Raw genomic sequence first — 24798 nt, 5'->3', positions numbered from 1 at the left:
TGCCCTTTTGCCACACTAGGCCATTGCTAATTATTTTGTTGAGAGTAAGTCTACTGCACTAAAACTGGATAGAAAAAACTGTACACAATTGCAGTATGGAATGTTCCTGTTGTTACTGCTGTTGTGGTCTTCAGTCCAAAGGCTCGTTTGATATAGCTCTCCATGCTAATCTATCCTGTGCAAGCCACAGGCTCTCCAAATAACTGCTGCAACCTAAATCCCTCCTCATTAGTTACATGATCTACCCATCTAATCTTCAACATTATTCTGTAGCATAAGATTTCAAAAGCTTTTATTCTCTTTTTGTATAAACTGTTAATATCCACATTTCACTTCAATACATGGCTACATTCCAGGCAAAAATCTTCACAAAAAGACTTCTTAACACTTAAATCTACATTTGATGTTAACAAATTACTCTTCTTCAGAAACGCTTTCCTAGCCATTGCCAGTCTACATTTTATATCCTCCCTACTTCGACCATCATCAGTTATTTTGTTCCCCAAATAGCAAAACTCATCTACTATTTCAATTGTCTTGTATCCCAATCTAATTCCCTCAGCATCACCTGATTTAATTCGAATACATTCCATTATCCTCGTCTGCTTTTGTTGATGGCCATCTCACATCCTCCTTTCAAGACACTGCCCATTCCATTCAACTGCTCTTCCAAGTCCTTCGTTGTCTCTGACAGAAATACAATGTCATCAGCACATCTCAAAGTTTTTATTTCTTCTCCCTGGACTTTAATTCCTACTCTATATTTTTCTTTGGTTTCCTTCACTGCTTGCTAAATGTACATACTGAATAACATGTGGGTAGGCTACAACCCTGTTTACTTCGTTCTCAAATATGGATTCCCTTCCATACCCTACGACTCATAACTGTCATCTAGTTTCTGTACAAGTTGTATATAACTTTTCAGTCTCTATATTTTACCCCTGCTCCCTTCAGAATTTATGAGAGAGTACTCCAGTCAACACTGTCAAAAGCTTCCTCTACAAAGTCTACAAACATAGGTTTGTCTTTCCTTAACCTATCTTCTAAGATAACTCATAAGATCAGTACTGCTTGCATGTTCCTACAATTCTCTAGAATCCCAACTTATCTTCCCCAAGGTTGGTTTATACCAGTTTTTCCATTTTTTGGTAAAGAATTCATGTTTGTATCTTGCAACCATGACTTATTAAACTGATAGTACGGTAATATTCACACCTGTCAGCACCTTCTTTCTTTGGAATTGGAATTATTATGTTCTTCTTGAAGTCTGAGGGTATTTTGCCTGTCGCATACATCTTGCACACCAGATGGAAGAGTTTGGTTGTGGCTGGATGTCCCAAGGATATTAGTGGCGCTGAGGGAATTCATCTACTCCATGCGCCTTGTTTCGACTTAGATCTTTCAACACTCTGTCAAATTCTTCTCACAGTATCACAGTATCACGTCCCCTTCCATTTCTGTAATACTGCCCTCAAGTTCATCTCCCTTATACAGACCCTCTAAATATTCCTTCCACCTTTCAGGTTCCCTTCTTTGCTTAGGACTGGTTTTCCATCAGTGCCCTTGATATTCATACAGCTGCTTCTCTTTTCTCCAAAAGCCTCTTTAATTTTCCTGCAGGTGGTATCAATCATTCCCCTAGTGATGTAGGCTTCTAAATCCTTACATTTGTCATCTAGCCATTCCCACATAGCCATTTCGCACTACCTGTAAATCTCATTTTTTTAGACATTTGTATTCACTTTTGCCAGCTTCATTGGCTGCATTTTTTATATTTTCTCATTTCACCAATTAAATTCAATATCCCTCATGTTATCCAAGGATTCCTACTAGGCCTTTTCTTTTTGCCTATTTTATCCTCTGCTTCCTTCACTATTTCATCTCCCAAAACTATCCATTTGGCTTTTACTTTTCCCTTTCCCCTGTAATAGTCAATTGCGCCTCATGCCCATCAGAAACTCTCAACCATCTCTAGTTCTTTCAATTTATCCCAGTCCCATCTTCTTAATATTCAACCTTTTTGCAATTTCTTCAGAGTTTTGAAGTTCATAACCAATAAATTGTGTTCAAGAGTCCACATCTACTCCTGGAGATGTCTTTCAATTTAAAATCTGCTTTGAAAATCTCTTTCTTACCATTACATAAGCAAGGTGAAACCTTCATGTCTCCAGGTTTCTTCACTTATACAACCTTCTTCCATGATTCTTAAACCAAATGTTAGTGATGATTAATTTGTGCTCTGTGCAAATTTCAACCAGCTTCCTCTTTCATTCCTTGCCCCCAGTCTACATTCACCAGCTATTTTTCCTTCTGTTCCTTTTCCTACTGTTTAATTCCAGTCCCCCATCACAATTAAATTTTTGTCTCCCTTAACTATCTGAATAATTTATTTTATCTCATCATGTCTTTCTTCAATCTCCTCATCTGTGAAGCTAGTCAGCATATAAACTTGTTCCTGTACCTCCATTCAAAAGGGAACTTTCAATGCTGAGCTGGGCACAGACCATTAATATTTCAAAAGTGTTGTTGAAATTTACTAATATTCAACATTACATACCGTGTGGGCTTCATTATTGGATTATCCTTCTCTCACTGACAATTTTCAGCCAGTCACAACAATTGAGAGAAGAGAGACCAGCTATCAAGAGCAGCAAAATAGGTGGAGTGAATTGATTACACCTTCTTCCTATTCTACCTCCACCACACAAGTGGCTTTTCTATAACAACATATTTGTGTATTGTGTTTGCTTAAGTGAAGCAAAGCTTGTCCTCAGCCTGAATTTTGGTTTGAACACCACACTGCTTTACAGGCATGATCCTATTGAAAGTGGCGTGCCTTTGCCTTCCTCTGATCTTTGAACAGGCAAACTCAGCCTCTTTAATATGGAAGCTGAGTCATGGTACAACTCAGCATTTTTCACATACACAACTCACTGTCAGTGGAGCAAAGAAAAAGTCTAGACTTATTTTTTGGAATAATTAATACCCTAAAAACTAAAGCATGTAATCTAAGGTTGGTAAATACATTATGCAACACTTACAATCTAGATTATATAGTTTATTTTTGAAGTTGATTGTGGGTGTGTCAAGTATTATTTAGCAAATATTATCAACATTATCAAATGGAAGATGCAAATGTTTCATACAGAGAATATAAATAAATAAATAGAGAAACAAGAGCAAGATAATTGCATAGCACTCTTTATTTACTATAACATGGTGTTATTGTGAACTTTTCCATGTATTGTGCTCTTTCTTCCCCTCTTTACAAACCCAACCCACCACTCTTTCCAATCCCTCCAGCTACCATCACCAATTCAAAAATTTATTTTACTTTGAAATAAAACTGCTATCTGTGAAAGACTGTTACATCAGTCACTATATCCAGAGAATGTGCATTTTTTTGGTGTTTTTGTCTAAGAGACAAATGTGAAGCAAATACAAATACAAATGTAGATCGATCCTTACTCATTAGAATTCAAAATCAATTACTCCAAGAAATCCCTAAATCTTGGATGTGATTGCTTCTTATTAAGTATTGTGTCATTCACAACAAAAGTTTTTCCCCAGTCACATCCCCTAGCTTCTCTTACAAAGACTTACATAAAGTACAGCAAGATTGAATTACTTGCTGCTTCAGTGTCTATAATGGAAAGAAACTTATGTCCTTTGGTGTACTTGTTCCACATTTCACAGAGAGGATTAAGAAACATGACATATAATATAAAAAGAATAATTACTACTCACCATATAGCATAGATGCTGAATCGCAGGTAGGCACAACAAAAAGACTTTCAGAAAGTAAGCTTTCGGCCAACAAGGCTTTCATTGGAAATAGACAACATACACGCGTGTACTCACACAAATACAACTCACACGTACATGACCACAGTCTCTGTCTGCTGAGGGGTTAAATAAGATTCATTTCTTACTACTTGTACATGAAAACTGTTGCCTGTGATGGAAGACAGCTTTTTACATTTCTGACCATATATGAAACAGAGTTCACTTGGATCAGAAAGACATAACAATGCAATTAGAAGTTACATACATAAATTACAACTCTGTTGATTAAACATTTGTTACCTGATAGAGTTTAGGGAGTGTGTCCTGATGTTCCACAAGGTTGCACAATGCTACAGAGCTACGATCCTCAGTACATTCTGTTTCCAAGGGATCTCTCTTTACTTTGTTGCAGAAAGGATGTATTGATTCCCCTCTGGAAAAGAAAAATTAATATTCTTATGCATCTGGGTGTGTCAAAAACAAATAATTGTATCTAATATGCTAAGCTACAATATAGGCATATGATATGTAGCCAGAAAATGAAATACCATTTAAACAGAGTACTACATTTAATGTGTGCTGGTATTAAAATAAGTCCTTATGGAAAAGATTTAATTTTCATTACTCTTTATTGCCTCTCTTTTTTGAACAACTCATTTCCTTCATCAGACTTACTCTAAGCTGCTTCCAGTTCTTCCATATATATAACACCATCAAGGACATGGCCATTTGACAGGTAAGTAAGACAGATAATTCATCATTGTACGAGTATATGATGACAAATGCATATCAAATAAAACACACAGGTCAGTAAAGGCTGCCCAGACAATCACATCAGTACACAATGTAACACCTCTCCCCCCCACCCCTCCCCCCACCTCTCCCTCTGGCAGCAATGCAGGTGTGTCCAGAATGAGATTTTCACTCTGCAGTGGAGTGTGCACTGATATGAAACTTCCAGGCAGATTAAAACTGTGTGCCGGACTGAGACTCGAACTCAGGACCTTTGCCTTCCACGGGCAAGTGCTGTACCAACTGAACAACTCAAGCACGACTCGTGACCTGTCCTCACAGCTTCAATTCTGCCAGTATTTCGTCTCCTACCTTCCAAACTTCACAGAAACTCTTCTGCAAAACTTGCAGAACTAGCACTCCTGGAAGAAAGGATATATATGAAACTTCATGGCAGTTTAAAACTGTGTGCTGGACCGAGACTCGAACTCAGGCCCTTTGCCTTCCTTTCTTCCAGCAGTGCTAGTTCTGCAAGTTTTGCAGAAGAGCTTCTGTGAAGTTTGGAAGGTAGGAGACGAGATATTGGCAGAACTGAAGCTGTGAGGACGGTTCGCGAGTCGTGCTTGGGTAGCTCAGTTGGTAGAGCACTTGCCTGCGAAGGCAAAGGTCCTGAGTTCGAGTCTCGGTCCACCACACAGTTTTAATCTGCCAGGAAGTTTCAATGCAGGTGTGTGTTCTCACATGCAAACAATCATAAAGGTGCCAAATGGCATCCTGTGATAGACTGCCCCAAGCATCTTGCACCTCTTCTTGCAATTCGGCAATGCTTCTTGCACATCCTGGAGAACAAGTAAGTTCCCATTTCATCACGTCCTATTCATGTTGACTTGGGGAGACGTCTGGTGATGTTGCTGGCAAGGGTAGTTGTATGCCATGAACAGCCCATTATGTCACACCAGCAATATGTGGACACACACTGCCCTGCTGAAAAGATACATACCTTCCTGTTGAAGGAATGGCATTAGTATGGGGATAATAGTCTGTGAAATGCATTGAGCCACTGTTTACTTTACTCTGCAGACACACCATGGGTTGTAACTGATGGCCTTCCACACCATGAAGCCTGGGAATGGATCTGTGTTCAACCTGGAATAGGCAGATCACCAGGTGAATGCCTAAAACTCTATGCCCATCACTCGCATACAGACAGAACCTACTTTCATTACTAAAGACAATAGAGTGACATTCCACTTAACAGTTAACTCTTTCATGACAGCAGAGTAACCATGTTTGGTGGTGTTGTGGTGTCAGTGGTAGCCTGGCAGAAGGTACACTTGATCTTAATCATGCTGCAAGCAAACCGTTCCCAACGGTTCCCGATGACACAGTAGGTGCGACATATGCCTGGGTTTCATCCCTGGATGTCAGTCAATGGTGCTCGTTCAATGCAACAATCTTGAGACGCCTCTGTACTACGCAGACATCCAGAACGTTGTCTACAGGTGTAGAAATGTTCGACAGACTGCTGTTGAAAGCAGAAACACATCACTGATACACTGTGCCCAGCATGTGCACCAATTTATCAATACATCCATCCAGATTCCTGCAGGCCCACAGTGCAACCCTGTTCAAATGGTTGAAGCTGTTCAACAACAGTATGTACTTGTCTGTGGTGCATGGTTGTCCCGTAAAATGAATGTTGCTATACTCTTCACCTTTAAACTCAGCACATTTACTATCTGCAAAGTCAAAACAAAGGGTGCACAGACATGCCTCCTAAGTGCTATCTGAACAGCGATGACTGTGACAGATGAATCACAAACACTAAAACCCCTCAGTATGCACATATTATATCATGTTGTCACTGAACACAATTCTTGAGTGTGTTGAATTTTTTTCAGCATTGTACTTGTTTGACAAGGCCGCACACTATGAAGGAAAAGGGGTCAATGTGTGCGAAGGAACTGAGCTTAAAGCTCAAGCAGTTAGCTGACTTAACAACCACCGAGCTTTCTCCCACCAAACAATGCCACTTGATTATTTTCCGATTTCATTCACTGTCATCTATTCCTTTACTGTTGATCACTGTTTCCTGTCCATTTGCCGATTTCATTAATTTGATGCATTTCTTTGTTTGAAATATCTCACTTCTCCTTCTGTTTTATGAATCCTTCATTCTGGCATCAAATATATTTTGTTTGGCTAAAAATATCAGTTATTGGATCTGTAAGATGGAATACAGGGGCAATTTTACAATCATAATGAAACATCACAGGGAAGTGGGAAGGATCAATCTGTGAGGATCATAATACTGAAAGAACTGGCTTTGCAAAATCGTAAGACTTGACATTGAGGGAAAGTCAATGTGATTATGTTCCACGGAAAGCAAATTCTGCCTTCTGGTAGAAGCTACAAGAGCACTTTTACAGGTTACTTTCTGCAGTATTGGTAGCAACATGACACAGCATCCATTGATACTTGGTAGTCTCTGGGAGAATTGTTCTGTAACATCAAAGAATCATTGGCCTGCTCAGAGCACTCGGTTTAATACAACAATATGCTTACAACAGTTTTATGACTCAAACCTATCACCAGATCACAATGACATCCCTTCTTGTTATAGGTTTCTACGAAGAATGGACTATCATACACTTTAAAACTTTTTGTCATCTGATCACAAGTATGCTCATGGAGAGCAAGAGATTTGGAGCAAGAAGTTGACCAAATGTGTGTAACAGACTACTATGTGAGATAGCTGTAGGAAAATCTTCAAACAATAAGTTGTGAAGGTCAGATGATAGTTGCTTACAAGGGCTAGGCCTCAGATGACTGATAGGACACGTTCCGAGACATCAGGGGATCACAAATTTAGTATTGGATAGAAGTGTGGCCAGTAAACATCATAGAGGGAGACCAAGACACGAATACAGTAAGCAGATTCAGAAGGATTTAGGTTGCAGCAGGTATTCAGAGCTGCTCAGTTTTGGCAGGTTGCTTGCGCACAACCTAAGATGAAAGAGTAAGATATTTTCATTCAACATCCACCCACCATCCCCTTCTGTTTTTGACAAAACCTACCCCAAAAGTTCATGATGCCCAATCAACAGGATCAATAGAGAATTGAAAACTGAGCTTTTTTTTTATCAACATGTATAGGGTCTGCAAATTCTTATTTTCCTTGAAATTGACGATGTAAACTTTTCCAACAGCCGCTTATGTACACACAAGGTAAGAGCTGTTCAACAAAGGCACCGCTGGTGTACCGACCAAGGTGTCTGGCTGCAGAACGGAAGACCTGTGTTCGAACCCCAATTGCATTTTGCAGATTTTTCTTTTATTTGTATTTTTTTCTGTTTCAAAATTGGCAGGCATAGGAGGGTCAATAAGTTAAGTAAATCAATAAGGAATAATAACAAGGTAGGTAAATAAATTTCTCCTAGAACTTGGATTACTAAAGAATTAAAATTTAACCCTGGTCAATTGACAATGTCACTTTCCCTCACTCTCTACAGTAGTTGTAATACAAACATTTGAATCAAATATACTTGTAGTACCAAGAACATTTTATGAAGGGAATCTTCCATACCTACATCATTCCTTCCAAAGATTTGAAGGAAAACAAACTTTGTTTACATTTAAAAATATTTATTTTATAGAAATTAAATTTGATGCACACCATGCATATAAAAAAATTATCTGAAAAATAGGTGCTGAAAGTTGATCATGAATCATGCTGTGAATCATTATTGCATCCACTCAGTTGCACAATTTGAGCTGTGTTCCCAGAAGCAAACTGTAAGTTTGAAGCCTTGAAATAATGTTTTTAATTTGGCGATAAAAATAAACATCATATGGCTAGCACACAGGTGTGTTAGTTTGGCAGTATTACTTCTACTGTGCAAGTCAGTTGACCATAGTCATCTATAAATATGGCATCGCACACTGTGTGTTTTAGTTTGTCCACCTCAAGAATCCATTACTGAGACAATCAGCAATGAATGGTTTTAAAATGCTCTCAAGATATATTTTGTAACTCCCATTATTCTATTTCCCAAATTTGTTGCAAGTTAAGTTTTTTTAATAAGTTTGATAAACAATTGACCTCTTCTGCATCCTGAGGGCCAAATTAATCATTAGTTTCTTGCAAGCAGGGAAAACTTTAAGCAACAATTTTCCAGATGCTGTGATGAAATACTGCACTGTGTATGAATGCTTTATTTTATGTACATTACCATCTGCAACATGGGTTAGTTTTTCTACCTTATGCAATAATGTGCTCATCTTCACACCAATCTTACTTGGAATTGTTTCCATACAAGAAGGCTTGAAATTTTAATTCTTCACTAATCCAAGTTGTTCAAGAAACTTATTTGCCTTCTTTGTTATAGACTTACTTACATTATTCACCCACATGTTCCAACCCATTTCAATGTACAAAAAATTGTAGAATGTAAATGGTAATCATATATAGGTTTTCTATTTCCCAGCAAGATGTTTCCCACCAAGATGATTTGGTGATTACACCAGTGGAACTTTTCTTTAATGGCACACACCTTATAGATAAATTGGCAGCAGTTGAAAAAGTTTATTTCCTCAATTCCTAGAAAAATATGCATTTGCAGAACCCATATCTGATGATGAAAAATGTTAAGTTTTCAATTATCTACTGATCCCATCAATTCTGAGTTGACTGTGTGTCTTGAACTTTAGTGCTTGTTTTCTCAAAAATGGGAGGAGGGAGGGGAGCATGGAATTTCGAACCAAAATCCCCCACAGTCTTTATTTCAGGTTGTACACAAGCAACTTGTCAAATATGAGCCAAAATTGGTTGGCCATGTCTGAGGCCTTCGCCTCACTTGTGAAAACTGTACAAGGACTTAAAATGACGTTTAAAAGTTTCAAACACGTGAATTGTTTTTTTACACTCACAAATATTACAGAACAAACAGGAATTATTGAAACTATAGGTAGTGGAAGGTGATTTATTAAATACAAGGATCCAGATGTTACAATAACAAAACTATGATGATGAAACCACTATCTTACATTTCTGTGCAGTCCAAACTAAATGCAGAATTGAGGAAAATGTTAAACCCCCCCCCCCCCCCAAACACGAGCAAAAAAAAAACATGTACTTGGCTTATCTGATAAAAAATCGCAATCCTTTCCACTACTTTGTACAAAATCTGTCCAAGTGAAGGAAATTAAATGTACCATACAATGTTTATGCAATAATTTGTGGTAATGAATTTCGCCAGTTCTTAAAAAATCACAGTTGTGTAACAGCAAGTAAAAATTTATCAAAAAATTGAAATTGGTATCTAGGTACACGGTAATCGAGCTGCTTTCTGACGTGCTACAACTACAAATTATACATTCAAAACACGCGTTTTTGAGAAATCATCCTTTGTGCTCACCCAGAAAAAATCAAATATTGGTGAACATGTTCAATTAAACCAAAAACATCACAGCAGCTAAGTGGTTAAACCATAAGCATAAACGCAGACATCTGCTTAATGACATACTTTATCACCACTGCTGTTATTGTTTAATGCTTTTCTTATGAGCTGCACTTCATATCCTCACCACTGTTAAAGTGTTACTTTAGTCTTGATGAGAGAAACAGAGGTGTGAAAAAATGAGTTTACTTCCCCAGTCGATGTTACCAGCTTATTAGAAGTCGGCTCAGTGAATTTCTGTACACTGTGTAAAATCTAAATTCGAAAGAAAGCTCAGGCACTACAGTTTCACTTCATGCCCTCTATCACCGCTGCTAATCTTTACAATCTACAGTGTGTGGTGCAAAGTACATATATGAGTAGTTTATGTAGGCGTTGGAACTGTATCATGTCAGATTTGAACACAAAAGTCTCTAAAATGCGCAATCGCAAAATCCTTGTTCTATTTACATGTGACATCTCTGTCACAGAACATCATCTGCACAAGAAATATATTTCCAGCATTTCACAGAATGCTTTCATCCCTACTTGCATTTCCTTCACAGAAGGGCCACTCCCCCTCTTCACACATCCAGTAGGCGAACTCATTTTGTGAGTGTTAGTGTGATGTGCTGGCTGTGCTGACTATTGGGAGACTTTAACAAGTCACCAGCTAATAGCAGTTCACTAGCCAAAAATGGGTGACATTTCCTTGATTATGACCGAGCATATTCTTCGAGACTAAGTGTTCGAATTTAAAAGGTTGACGGTTGATATTGTTGCTGAATACGGTACATCAGAAATACATGCAAAAAGATGAGACTGGCACAACAAAAGGTGGTGGCTGGGCCTCTTCGTCACGTATTGGCTCGGTCCAGAATGTTTCGCTTCAACTGTCTTGTTTTTCCATTACCGCTGCAACCTGTATCATAACTGCACAGTGAAGCTAAATGTTGCAAGTTGTGTTGGCAAGCAATCCTCTCTCACGTCTTCCATCTCCACACTGGCTTAAAATATTCCCTTAATTCCACCACCACCTGTGGTGTGAACCACTTGTCTTTTGAGCCACTTATAATTTGTTCAGTCACATCAAATGACCACAGGAAGAAAACAGGGCAAAGTCAAGGAAGATGTCAAGTAAGAATTTAAAATTGAGGTAAATGTTCCTAGAAAGAAATGTAAAATTGGGGAATTTTTAGCATTGGTCTTATAGATTTTTCACAGGGGCTACATATTTGTGACAAAAGCAATGGGCTGGAAGCAAAGAAGGATTTAAACAAGAATATGAACTGATATTATTTGGTGGACCTGAATGAGATGCAAAGCAATTAGAATTATGATGAAGGCTATGGTTACAAAGATATATGAATCATAAGCCAACTGAAATTGTTTAGAATGGGACACAGGAGTAGAAGCTGTTATATAATTCAGACTGACCTTGCAGACCTCTTGTCCATCCATTCCTTGCAGCTCTCAAGAGCAAATTCACAGCCAAATCCTCGACCCCAGTTTAATAGCTGTGCCACACTGTAGTTAGCTCGGTACCAACCTGTATCTTCCATCAGTGCCAGAGTGATGCGAGAATACACAGGATTCTGTGTATGTGTACCAGTCATTGCTTCATTCTGTTGAAATATTACAGAAAAATTACTTAAAATGATAATCAGGGGAACAAAAGTAGAGGAGTAAAAGAAAAGACATACTTAAGAGAAGAAGTGAACAATTACTAAATCCTCAGTTACTAAAATCTATCAAAACTAATCATCAGAGGCAGGACCTTTCTTGAGGTAAGTTGTTGATCAGAAATAACAAAGTAGTAGCAACAGTACGCAAAACTAAAACTTTCTTCTGCTTCAAATAATGCTTTGTAATGTGCAGTCTCTGTCAAACAATTGACAAGAATTAGAAATAATACTAGGTTCTGACCTAAATGCTGATGTTATCTGCATAACAGAGCACTGACTAGAAAAAAAGTCAATAGAAACAGTAAAAATCCCCAGTTTTCTCCTATGTAGTTCAGTTTGCATACTGTTTCTTATAGACATACACTCGATTATTGTTTCAGTAGCTGTACAATCATTGCAGTTGACTTCCATGCAGAAGGCCGGGGTTTGATTTCTGGTACTGTCACAGATGTTTCCTTGGTGGGAGGATTGGTATAGGGTGCGCTCAGCTTCACGATGCCAACTGAGGAGCTACTTGACTGAGCAGAAGCAGATCTATATCACGAAAACTGGCAATGGGCGAGAAAGCAGTGTGCCAAGCCCCTCCATGCCACATGCAATTACACCATTGATGAAGGATGACACGGTCATCGGTCAATACTGATGAAGCTACTGGGGCCTGTGAATGGAGTTTACATTTAGTTGGTAACTGCACATTATACAGACCTCTGGTAGAGACTTTAAAGGGAAAGAAGACCACTTTTGCTGACTTTAACATTGATTTTTTGAAATCCTCAAGTTGCAGAGATGAATTACTATATGACAGGGAGTTCCAATTTAATACTCATAGTAAACAGAATAACAGAAATCTCTATGAACTGTAAAACTGCAAGAGGCAATAACGGGTACAGACATGAGGTTCTGCTGGTAACCTTGAAATTATGTTCAGAAGAAGGGCCACTCATCAAAATGACGGAGTGCAGGCATCCCAGTGATGGTAATGTAACAGGCTTCTGCTTCTTGTTATGATGGGAAATACAAGACGAAGTGTTCAATGAAACAGATGTAAACAGAATGTTCAATAGCTTTCATGGAACATGTAATTATTATTTTGAAATGGCCTTCCAACTTAAGCACTGCAGATTAAAACCAACTGGAAACAAAATTTGGATTACAGCTGGTATAAAAATATTCATAACAAAGAAATATTTCTCTACTCATACAAAAAAAAAAAAAAAAAAAAAAAAAAAAAAAAAAAAAAAAAAAAAAAAAAAAAAAAAAACCACAAAGTACAGTAAAATCTATCACAAAGTTATTAAGGATGCAAAAAAGACGGGTAAGTTACTCACGACAATTAACACACATGGGAGACAGAATGCAGGGACTCCCCTCATGGATTCCGTGTCCACATTCACCGCCTAGAGGGTCCATTGTACAGCGGAAAGACGTGTCAAAACACACACAGCGAAAACATCTCATGGGCATCAGTATGTACAGCTTCAGATCACACTGATAACTCATAACTTTGACCTTTTCCAGGAGGATATTGCCCTCAAATGCCAGAATAAAGGTGCTGGTATCAATGCAATTATCCTTACAGCCTTTCTCAACATGTAGATCAAAATGAATGCCCCATCCTTCAAGATTGGCCCAGAGTTCCTCATCAGTTTGAAGGATGAGGTCTCTTTGAAAAATGACTTCCTGAACCACTCTATGAAAAATGACTCCCTGAATCATATTCAAATACTGGTGTGGAGTAATGGACACTGGGATGTCGCCATGACGGTCACAGGCACGAATGGCTGCAGACTGGGTGGCAAAAGTAGTTTTAATCAATAGTGATCCCAACCACATATTACACTTCACCAAATTTGTCTTAAATAGTTTCCATGAAAAATAACGGCTGTGGCACTGAATGTGTCCACATCAGTCCTGGGGCAGACCAGGTAATGGGGAAAAGAATTTGTGCTCCTCCCAGGGTACAGCCAGAGAAGGGGAGGCCACAAGGTCATATGAAGCACAATTAAATGATCCATTACCAACTAAAGAGATGGAAAGGGCCAGTTTTTTTGAAGCTTCATATGCTTTATGTGCAAAACATCTGCCCTGACATCACCCACTCCAGTTAGGGTCTCTACCCATGAGTGGCACCCAGCAAAAGCAAGGGCTGTCTGGTTCGGTGGCCACTGTCAGGAGTTCCAATGCTCCCGAATGACAAGCAACCACTCCCAAATACATACAAGGAAAGTATTTGCTCAGGTATCAGAAGTGTGAACCTCGTGTTTTTAGGGGACTCAACCAAGAGGGTATACCAACCCCACCATACAGACTGGTTCCCATGCTATCTAGCATTAAAGGACAACGGTGTCTAGGAAAAGATGGAAGAGGCGGTAAGGCCTTGTGCCAAAGATGTTAAGTGAGATGTTCTTCCCCAGTTAGCTCACACTACAGAGAGAAAATTTAGAAGGGGAGGACACACCCCAAATGGGACCAAAAAGGCCAGAAAAACATGGAGGGTGGAGGGGAATTTCCCATATATCTATTACAAAAGCAGCTTTATAACAACAGCACACATAAGAATCCTCCAATGAAATTATTGTAAATCATATACCTCAAACAGTCTCTTCTCCCAATGTGTGAGTGCAGTACCTTCTTCACCCTGGTCCTCCAGTTCTGCACCTTCTAAATCATCACAGCCAAAATGCAACCGAACTTCTTTGGCAACTCTGGGTGTTACCATAACCTGCAACTCACGCTTCACTCTACCACCATGCACAAGCCAATCCTCTCGGGTGATATTGCGAATTACTCTGTCACTCCATTGTCTTGCCTGTAACCTGAAAGTACAAAACAGTTTTAATGGCATTTCAATGCAGCAACTTACTTGAATACCACTGCAAGCATTAAAATTGTAGTTTCAACATCATCAAGATCTACAAAATGGAATTTTCGAAATTAAAGTCAAAATGTCACTTTCTATTAAATTTCTGCATTTCTTTAAATTCATAAAACTTAATATCTACAGTTACTTGTTAACTACAAACCATTTTCACACTTTATCACTGCAGTAATTCACTGGGGTGTTATGCAGTTTTTTTCTGACACATTCTGAAAACAAAATGCAAAAACTGTACCACATGATACACAAACACTCTTGTTTATCAAAAATATACTGTCAAGAATGAGTGTCCTCCTCTCCCTTTCCCAATGAGTATCTGGGGCAATACCAATCCACAGCAGAATTTGGTCTGTCTGGACGAGCTCATTTTCCTTAATGTCTAAAGGCTATTGCAAATTCTGCCTGTAGGATTGGAACTACTACAATTACAAGCAACATTGGCGTGAGAAACTGCTAAGTAGCTGATACTTTTAAGACCTACAAGCTGTAAAAATTATTAATAAAAATTTTACAAGAAGAAAACCAATGAAGGCCATCAAAAGAGATAGAAAATAAATTGTAACTGCACATGTTAGTGTCATCGTTCCCTCAGAGTGAACCAGTTCAAATCAAATACTAAATGTAGTGTAATATTCATATTATCAAGACTCACAAATTATGAAGTATGTCAAACTTTCATGCAGTAAAGGTAAACCACCAGTAGAAAACCTGAGCACTGCTAACATCAAGATATAACAATTATTAATAATATAACGTGACTCACTCACTTCTCGTTGAGCAGTGGTTTGCCAGATTCCAGTCTCGGAGTTAGCGGGTTGCCATCATCATCGCGGTAAAATGCATACAAACTGACAGAGAAACCCAGTGCATGAAGGATTTCGTGCTTCACTGTAGACAGAAGAATTTCTAGTTCTTGTGGTTTTGTGCTGATGCTACTGGGACACAGATTTGCATGGCCTGCAATTGGTCTGAAAAAAGAAATAGTAATTTTCACCGAAAATACATGCTGTTGATATTAGATTACCATGTTGGTGGGAAAACACTGCTTACGCCACCTCAAGTAATTACAATGAACAAGTTGTCTTTTTTTGTTTCCTTTCTTCTGTGAACTGTAGTTGGCACTTAGCAAAGTTGAATCAAAGTTTCATTTAAATATGACTTTTAGAGAAAAGATTGTTAGAATAGTCAAGTGATAGTCATCACTTTAAAAGTCTGTTAAATAACAGACGTATTCCAATGAATCTACAAAAAATAAACCAATTGATGGTGAGTGTCTCACCTGTCAAGTGCAGCTTCCTGCTGACAGTGAGCAGCATATGCAACAGTCATACCCTTGTGGCACCTTGTCGTCTCCATCGCAGACACATAAAACACAAAGTCTGCCCCTGATATGCCTGGGCCTGGAACAGCAGCTGTGCCATTGCCAGTCACTTTACAATCTTGTCCTGTAGCATTGCATGTACGACAAGCCTGATGGGGAAAGAAAATAATTATTTTGATTATGATAGCATGCAATGATGTTTCACCGCAGATGTACTCTATCTTTCACAAGTTTATAATTTTAAGTGCTAATATCTCAATGAAAACACAATGCTTATACTATAAATTACAAGTTACACGTCATTAACCAAATGCTCTTACAAGGAACACTTACCTCAAGATGTTCTTCAGGTACAACAACTTCTCCACACATTGTTTTGGCTTCACAAGAGTTTTTGCAGTATGGATGTGGGTCTCTTTTGCGATAAAAAACTTGATTATTTTCACATTTCCTGTTAAAAAAAGTTTCTATAGAAAATTTAAAACAGTCATTAATTAAAATTAAAAATAAGTGTTTAATATTGCAGGAACAAATTGTAATAAGCCATTAATTAATGCGTAATAATAAATAAAGCCTTCCTATCTAAATAATAAAGTAGGGGGAAGAGCACCGAGTCATCGAGAGGAGGACACAAACGGTAATGAAGACTTTGCTAGGTCTTTACTCCTACATTCTGTGAGAATTTTCTTACAACCAGTACATGAGCTATTTCTAAATAACCACACCAACTACAATGGCACTTCTAGTGACGTTTCTTTATGTATGTAATGTAGCCTTAGAGATTGACACAATTACACCAAAATCTACATTCATCAGTACGTGCACGGGGATTTCTGGAAAGCAGCCTACATTGAATCTCTAATTGCAAGAAAATATAAGAGGATGCTGATTTTGTTGTTCCTCCTCTACACACTGTAAACAGAGCAAGATATAGTTTGAAAGATACATAATTCACCTGAAAGACTACTATTTGCAAATCTGTTATAGTTTCTCAATAATGAAACTTTCCTCTCAGTTCACTTGATTTTAACACAGAGTGACAAATATAAAAACAACAGAAGTGCCTCAAAATGCTGATGTTAACGTTTTCTTCCCATTCTCCCCACAGAGAACAGGACACGAGAAAATATAACATTTAAAATATAGCTCTCAGGTCTGCTACCAGACTGCATTATAACATTTCCACAATGTTTCATCAGGTCTCCAGCCTCGCTGGTGTAAGACTGCTGCCAAGCCTAATTGTCAATATCTATTCTGTGATATTTTTCTTACAGAATTACTTCTGAAAGTCATAAATGTGAGTGTTATTCTCAGCCAGATGTCAGGTAGAGCTTTGAGAGCACTGAAGGAGGGTTTCCAAGAGAGTGCAGAATCATTTACCCTGCTGCCACATACACCTGCAGCCAGTATCCAAGGCAAAAATTGCTTCACTTTGCTGTTAGATGGACACAGTTCATAATTTTTGGTGGTAGAATGCAAGGGCTCCAGACTAGAATCCAAAAAACCATTGACAAGATTGTCCATTACGCAAATATGTACCATTTCCTTTACAGGTCAATGCCAGAAGTAAATAATTATGTCCAAAATCTTTTGACATGTAATATAATACTCTACACTAAGCAATGTATGACTAATGTATATTTATTGGGTTGTTGGTTGGGTTGTTGTTGGGGGAGGAGACCAAACAGCAAGGTCATCGGTCTCATTGGATTAGGGAAGGACGGGGAAGGAAGTCGGCCGTGCCTTTTCAATGGAATCATCCTGGTATTAGCCCGGAACAATTTAGGGAAATCATATAAAATATTAATCAGGATGGCTAGATGTGGGATTGAACCATTGTCCTCCCAAATGCAAGTACAGAGTGCTAACCACTGTGCCACCTCACTCGGTAAACATATTTATTCATTTACCCAGAGTGTGACAAGTGATTATCAAAATAGTTTTGAGCCATGGGGCACCCATGGGGAATACATAATGTCTCTCACTGGCACTAACTTTCATAAATGCCTTTTTCCTGAGACTAAGATCATCTTTGACAGGATGCCACAAGTTATTCAGTCTCACTGGAGTACAAAAGACAAATTTACTGTTCTCTGTTACATACTCTTCTGAGCTGTAAGAATCGCCCTAGAGGTACGGTAAGAAGTGTATGGTGATGGGTGCTTTTGTATCTCCATGCAGCCCCTTGAATGGGCTCGTTTCAGATGGAATATGCAAGGAATTTACTTCTATGAACACCACAAGGCTTACACTTATTTTACTACGTGTGGCTGGTACTTTTCCTGTTGAAGTATGATATGTGAAACTGCCTGAAGGGTATAGTGCCCCAGGCTCTAAAATTTTCCTCATGTAGCAGCAGCTACTATGCAGATTTCAGTGCATCTCCCCCCCCAACATATGCAGCAATTGAGCTTACAAAGGTACCCAATGGTGCCCAAACCATCTCTCTTGATGTTTGCCTATTAAGCCACAATGAAGATGCAGGCTGCCAGGACATAGTCACCACAATAGCATCTAGCTTGTATGCAACCATAACTGAAGGAAAGCTTCATTCATTGCAGCTTGAGCCATTTAGAAACCAGCCCAACAACTTGTGTGCCACTGTCAACCTTTGACTGTGACATGTAATACTTGGACTTGCCTTCATGCACTAATTTGTCCATCTTCACTCTATGAACTTAATGTAACACTGACCTCTCTGGACAAAAAAGAGGCAGTGCTGCTGGACTGAAATGTTAGCCATCTTTCTGTAATCTTATTCACTTATTACTGGTGTACTATTCTACACATCCTCCAGATTTGGATTCATTTGAGCCTGGCTTTCTACGAGTTGCAATTTGCACGAACATTAGTGAACTTATATTTTGAGTACCTTGTTTCAAAACATACAATGTGCAATACAGTGCCAACTGTTTGCTTCATGCAAATGACATGATATGCTCTGATGTTATCTATCATGAGAACACTCGACGCGAATGTCGTACACTCCACATGAGTCTGTTATTTTCTCATGTGACTTATTTTTCTCCTATTGAGAAACAAAGCTACATGCAGAGCATTTTGAATCCACATACTCTTTCTGAGGAAATGGCAGAACATTGTTTTCATCAAATCTTTTTTGGTTGGCTCTCACAGTGGGATTAAGGTAAGGAAACTACTGTGACACCCGACAACCTTGACCTGCTACATTATTTATTCCCTGCCAGACTGAGGAACACAATAGGAACAGTGGAAACATAAATTACTGTTAAAATATTAACTTTTTGTTATTGTTTTGGAAACTGCAGCAAAAGAGAAGTCTAAATATTTGTTATACACTCTAAATACTGTAAAACACTCACCTGTTTAGTCTTATTACATTTTCAGTCTTTCGGACCATTAGGGCTGTCTCCCAAAAATGGATGGCCTCAGGTAACACAGTGTCCTATAAAAACATAAAATGTGTTTAAGAAAACGGAAATCAGAGGCAGGCAGAACAACTTCACAGTGACCTATAATTTATCACCAAAACCCAAGACCATGATGTTTGATTACGATCAAGCTCATATTTGTTCTATTCCAAACACCCTTAACAGTTATGGTATATGAATATAGTTGCACAAACATTTCAAAATTAATAAATAAATTAATTAAAAACAGATCTAGGTACACCACTTAGAACTATATTTAGAACTAAGAAGTATGCAAAATTATTCTGCCTTTGCATATTTAGGCTGCTTCTTAGTACAGTTTAAAAATGTAAAAAAGATGAAGTATTTAGAGAATGAAAATATAACTGCTTAAATAAAGAAATGCAGACTTTATGATATGGCAAAACTGACCTGCTGTTTACAGAACTGTTTTTGGAATAGGAAAATCTTCATTTTCCCTTAGGGCTATGACTGTTTCTGATCACTTTAACTTCATTTGACTTACAAACAGATTATCTACCATCACTAAAAGTTTGCTTGTCTACACTCGTGGAGGTAAAACAGCTGCCTGCTGAGCAGTCTCAAAAAGAACATTAGCCCTTATTGTGCAGTCATCTGCATCTACATAAATACTCCACAAGCCACCATATGGTGCATGGCAAAGGGTACCCTGTATCTCACTACTAGTCATTTCTTTTCCTGTGCCACTCGCTGTTACATGGAACACATTTTAGTACCTAATAACATTGTCAATAACTTGAATATTTCTTATATGTCTAGAATCAATAAGAACAATCACATAACAAGAAAGATTGGTCACAAGATATTTAATGTGGAATAATGTGTAAATCTAAATGTTGGGAAGACACATGCGAGACTTTGATTTTTCAGATGAATCATAACGAAGAATAATTCAGCTGAGAAAGGCATCATTTGCAACGACCTCATTCAATCCACCCTCGGGTATTGCCTATTACACTACTGGCCATTAAAATTGCTACACCACGAATATGATGTGCTACAGACGCGAAGTTTAACCGACAGGAAGAAGATGCTGTTATATGCAAATGATTAGCTTCTCAGAGCATTCACACAAGGTTGGCGCTGGTGGCGACACCTACAACGTGCTGACATGAGGAAAGTTTCCAACCGATTTCTCATACACAAACAACAGTTGACCGGTGTTGCCTGGTGAAACGTTGTTGTGATGCATCGTGTAAGGAGGAGAAATGCGTACCAACACGTTTCTGACTTTAATAAAGGTCAGATTGTAGCCTATAGCGATTGCGGTTTATCGTATCGCGACATTGCTGCTCGTGTTGGTCAAGATCCAATGACTTAACAGAATATGGAATCAGTGGGTCCAGGAGGGTAATACAGAACGCCGTGCTGGATCCCAATGGCCTCGTATCACTAGCAGTCGAGATGACAGGCAGCTTATCCACATGGCTGTAACGGATCGTGCAGTCACGTCTCAATCCCTGAGTCAACAGATGGGGACGTTTGCAAGACAACAACCATCTGCACAAACATTTTGACGTTTGCGACTCCATGGACTATCAGCTCAGAGACCATGGCTACGGTTACCCTTGACGCTGCATCAGAGACAGGAGCGCCTGCGATGGTATGCTCAACGACGAACCTGGGTGCACGAATCCCAGAATGCCATTTTTTCGGATGAATCCAGGTTCTGTTTACAGCATCATGATGGTCACATCCGTGTTTGGTGACATTGCGGTGAACGTACATTGGAAGCATGTATTCGTCATCGCCATACTGGCGTATCACCCGGTGTGATGGTATGGGGTGCCATTGGTTACACGTCTCGCTCAACTCTTGTTCGCATTGACATCACTTTGCACAGTGGACGTTACATTTCAGAAGTGTTACGACCCATGGCTCTACCCTTCATTCGATCCCTGCAAAACCCTACATTTCAGCAGGATAATGCACGACCGCATGTTGCAGGTCCTGTACGGGCCTTTCTGGATACAGAAAATGTTCGACTGCTGCCCTGGCCAACACATTCTCCAGATCTCTCACCAATTGAAAATGTCTGGTCAATGGTGGCCGAGCAACTGGCTCGTCACAATACGCCAGTCACTACTCTTGATGAACTGTGGTATCTTGTTGAAGCTGTATGGGCAGCTGTACCTGTACACGCCATCCAAGCTCTGTTTGACTCAATGCCCAGGCGTATCAAGGTCGTTATTACGGCCAGAGTTGCTTGTTCTGGGTATTGATTGCTCAGGATCTATGCACCCAAATTGCGTGAAAATGTAGTCACATGTCAGTTCTAGTATAATATATTTGTCCAATGAATACCTGTTTACCATCTGCATTTCTTCTTGGTGTAGCAATTTTAATGGCCAGTAGTGTAGTATTTAATCCACACCAAGTAGATTATGGGTTAAAGTAGTGAAGGTTCAGGGAAGAGAGAGACACTTTGTCACAGGTTTATTTAGTCAGAATGAAAGCATTACAGAAATGCTCAACTAAGTTCCATGGGAGAAGTCCATGCACAGCTAACGTAATGACCATCAAGATAAAAAATAGGAACATCTGAATTTGGTCTTATACAGAGGGTAACAGACAGTAGATCTTTTCACATAATGTCAATGAATGGAATAGCGTGGAGATAATTCTAGTAGACAATGTACCATCCACCATGTACAGTACACTTACCTGTCAGGTACATATGCAGATGTAACTCAACACATGTTAAGTCCATTGTTAATTAGATAATTTCAGTTAATCAAACCTTGGAGTATGACACCCATTGCACAGTGAGTGCACTGAAGTCTCTTACAATGAGGAACAGCAGGGGCAACTACATGATATAAAGTCTTCAAATTCCTTGCTCTTGAGTGCTTTGTTAAGTGACAAATATGGTGTGTACATAAAACTGTCAGTTTTGGCAGGGTGAAAATAAGTCTCTTGGAAACATGTATTTAAATATTTTCTCCACACCAGGACTTTCAGTTCCTCCATTAGCGTCGGTGTGTTCTCTCTCTCTCTGTCATTACATTTGTACTCCTAGTTTTTTAAGAACTGATTTTTGTATTTACTACTTCTCACTAGGTTGCAGAAGAGTAGTACAATGAAAATGGTGATAGACAAAAAAAGCAGCACACTTCATATCTGGGAGACTCACACATGAGACAAAAGATAAAAACTTGTCCCTACGATGCCTTAGAGTGAAGGGATAATGTTCTCTAAGAGCAATATACATTTGGTGACATTTAACTGTGTTATTTTCCTTTTCTCACGAAGTGATGTGGCAGAGTGATTAAAATGTTGGACTCTCATTCAGATGGACAGCAGTTCAAATATCTGTCTTGTCATCCACATGAAGGTTTTTGATAGTTTCCCTAAATTGCTTAAGGTAAATGCGGGAATGGTTCCCTTCAAAACGACATGGCCTTCCCTAATTTTAGCTTGCACTCTGTGTCTAACGATTTTGTTACTGACAGACATTGAACACTAATCTTCCTTCCTTTTCCTTCCTTCAACAAAGATTGGACCCTTTCTGCTCTGTGTGTCATGACTGTTGGAAAAATTCTCTTCCAAGGATAATCAAACATTAAATGGTAGACACAAAACCAAATAAAAGTTTATGAATTTCCATCATACTGATGGGCCACTGTGGGTTATTAAAATATTTATTTTCCTTCAGTATCCATCACAGTTGGAACAGTAGTCATTTCTTTGTGGTGACTAATTTTGGACTGTCACATCCATTTTCAAACCATGACCTTACACATAAGTGTAACCATACAGGTGCCATCAATGTATGTGTAAGTAATGACATATGCATTATTCTTCACTATTAACCAGTACACACATAGAAAATGTTAAACCTTGTATGAGCATACAATGTGAATTTTTTCCAATCGAACGCAGCAAACTCTGCCTCTAGAACCAAAATTTGCTGTGTTTGATTGGAAAGAATTCACATTGTATGCTCATACAAGGTTATCTGTGTAATGGTTAATGGTGAGGCATAATGGATATTTGGTTACTCACATGTACATTGGTGGGAACTGTATGATTATGGTTATGTCTAAGGCATAGTTTGAAAATGGCCATGATTGTCCGAAACTAATCACTATGAAGAAATCACTATTATGGCAACTGTGATGAATTTGAAGTAAAATAAAGATTTCAAATAACTAGTGTTCTTAGAGCATAAGTAAACATTACCACAGTGCCTGACAAAGTGAGGCACCCAGAATGCAGAGTCATTTGTCAGTGTAAGATTTTACACTGTTGTGGCACAGAGATAAACTGGGTGACTGTAAAAAATTTTGAAGTTTTCCGCAGCCAGTGCTGAGCCATACCAAGACAGATTAGAGTGTCATGTTGCAACTGGTATCAGAAACAGGCAGGAGAGCTGGTAATGAAATATTCTGGTGTACAACAGAGGCCATAGCCACACATCGTTTGAGTGAGATGTCCAAATTGCCAATTCAGTAAGACGACATCACAGTGAAAGGAACATAATGTCACTCCTACAGCTCTGCAAGATGCCGCACCAACACACAAATCTTACTGAATAACACCTTCCAGCCTGCTGTCATTGCAGAAATGCACCAAGCTGAAGATGTGAAAGCCACAGTTGAAACGCCGAGGTGTGGTGAGAATCCATTTGATCTGGCTGCAGTCATTACAATTGACACACAGTTTGAAGAAATTGATATTGGTACAAAAGGGCATAATGATTGTTGAGTTTTTGCTCCAAAGTGAAGTGTTACAGATGTGGACATAAGGGTTATCTGCAAAAGCAATGTCAGCATTCAGAGTGCTACGAATGTAGTCAAGTCGATCATAAGGCATGGAAATGCAGGAGCAGGAAACAAGGAAAACAGCAACTGAAAGAGCAACTATTAAACACAAATGAGAATGCATCACTCACCAGAAAGCATTCCCTGTAGAACGTTACACTGCACAGACATATGCAGAAATGGAATGCTGCTTGTTAGGCTTACTACAGGAAAAGAAACTGAAGTTGTTGGTAGACTCAGATGTGCATGTGTGTCAATTTGTACCTCTCTATCTACATTATTCCGTGATTTATTCAGTTTTCAAATTTATACTGACTTTTTGATCACCCGGTACATCTCATAGGAGGTTGATCTCTGCACCTGCATGACACAATTTCTGTCGCCCTCCTGATGCACACGGCGAGTCATTAGCAGCTAATATTTTGCCCGTCGTAGCTGCTTACTGCACACTTTCAAATTAGGCTTGCTAAAGATTGAACTTGCGACCTCGCTGTCAAGGTGTTCCTCGTGAGTGAGAAATCGTCTGCGTAGCCTTTCCTCATATCAAGAATGTAGATGTTTCTCCTCCTGTCTGCCTTGTTGGTCACACTGAAACGCTTGTCATTTGCAGATCTAAGCATGTGGTACGCTTCATGCCGATCTGACTTTTATCTCATGCTGTCTTCATGTAGTTGCAATTTTAATAGCGAGATCACCAGTCCCTCGGCTAAGAGGCAGTTCATTAGAGTTATTGTCGTCCGCCAGAAATTTTATCGAGTCACAAA

At 38.9% G+C, this 24798-nt stretch overlaps 1 protein-coding gene across 1 annotated transcript in view; it reads right to left on the bottom strand.

Annotated features, from left to right (window-relative positions):
• Positions 1-24798, bottom strand: part of LOC126481167 (leishmanolysin-like peptidase) — a 549175-nt gene that overhangs the window by 25825 nt on the left and 498552 nt on the right. The window contains exons 4-10 of the mRNA XM_050104734.1: positions 19182-19264; positions 16174-16291; positions 15799-15989; positions 15287-15487; positions 14232-14457; positions 11394-11581; positions 4087-4219 (exon numbers count right to left, since the gene is read on the bottom strand). Coding sequence (XP_049960691.1) covers positions 4087-4219; positions 11394-11581; positions 14232-14457; positions 15287-15487; positions 15799-15989; positions 16174-16291; positions 19182-19264 — 1140 coding nt within the window. The remainder of the gene's footprint in view (positions 1-4086; positions 4220-11393; positions 11582-14231; positions 14458-15286; positions 15488-15798; positions 15990-16173; positions 16292-19181; positions 19265-24798) is intronic.

This window comes from Schistocerca serialis, chromosome 5 (assembly GCF_023864345.2).
Source record: "Schistocerca serialis cubense isolate TAMUIC-IGC-003099 chromosome 5, iqSchSeri2.2, whole genome shotgun sequence".
In the NCBI taxonomy this organism is placed as follows: domain Eukaryota; kingdom Metazoa; phylum Arthropoda; class Insecta; order Orthoptera; family Acrididae; genus Schistocerca; species Schistocerca serialis.
Note: the sequence above shows the minus strand (reverse complement) of the source record. Positions and strands in the feature narration are given on the sequence as shown.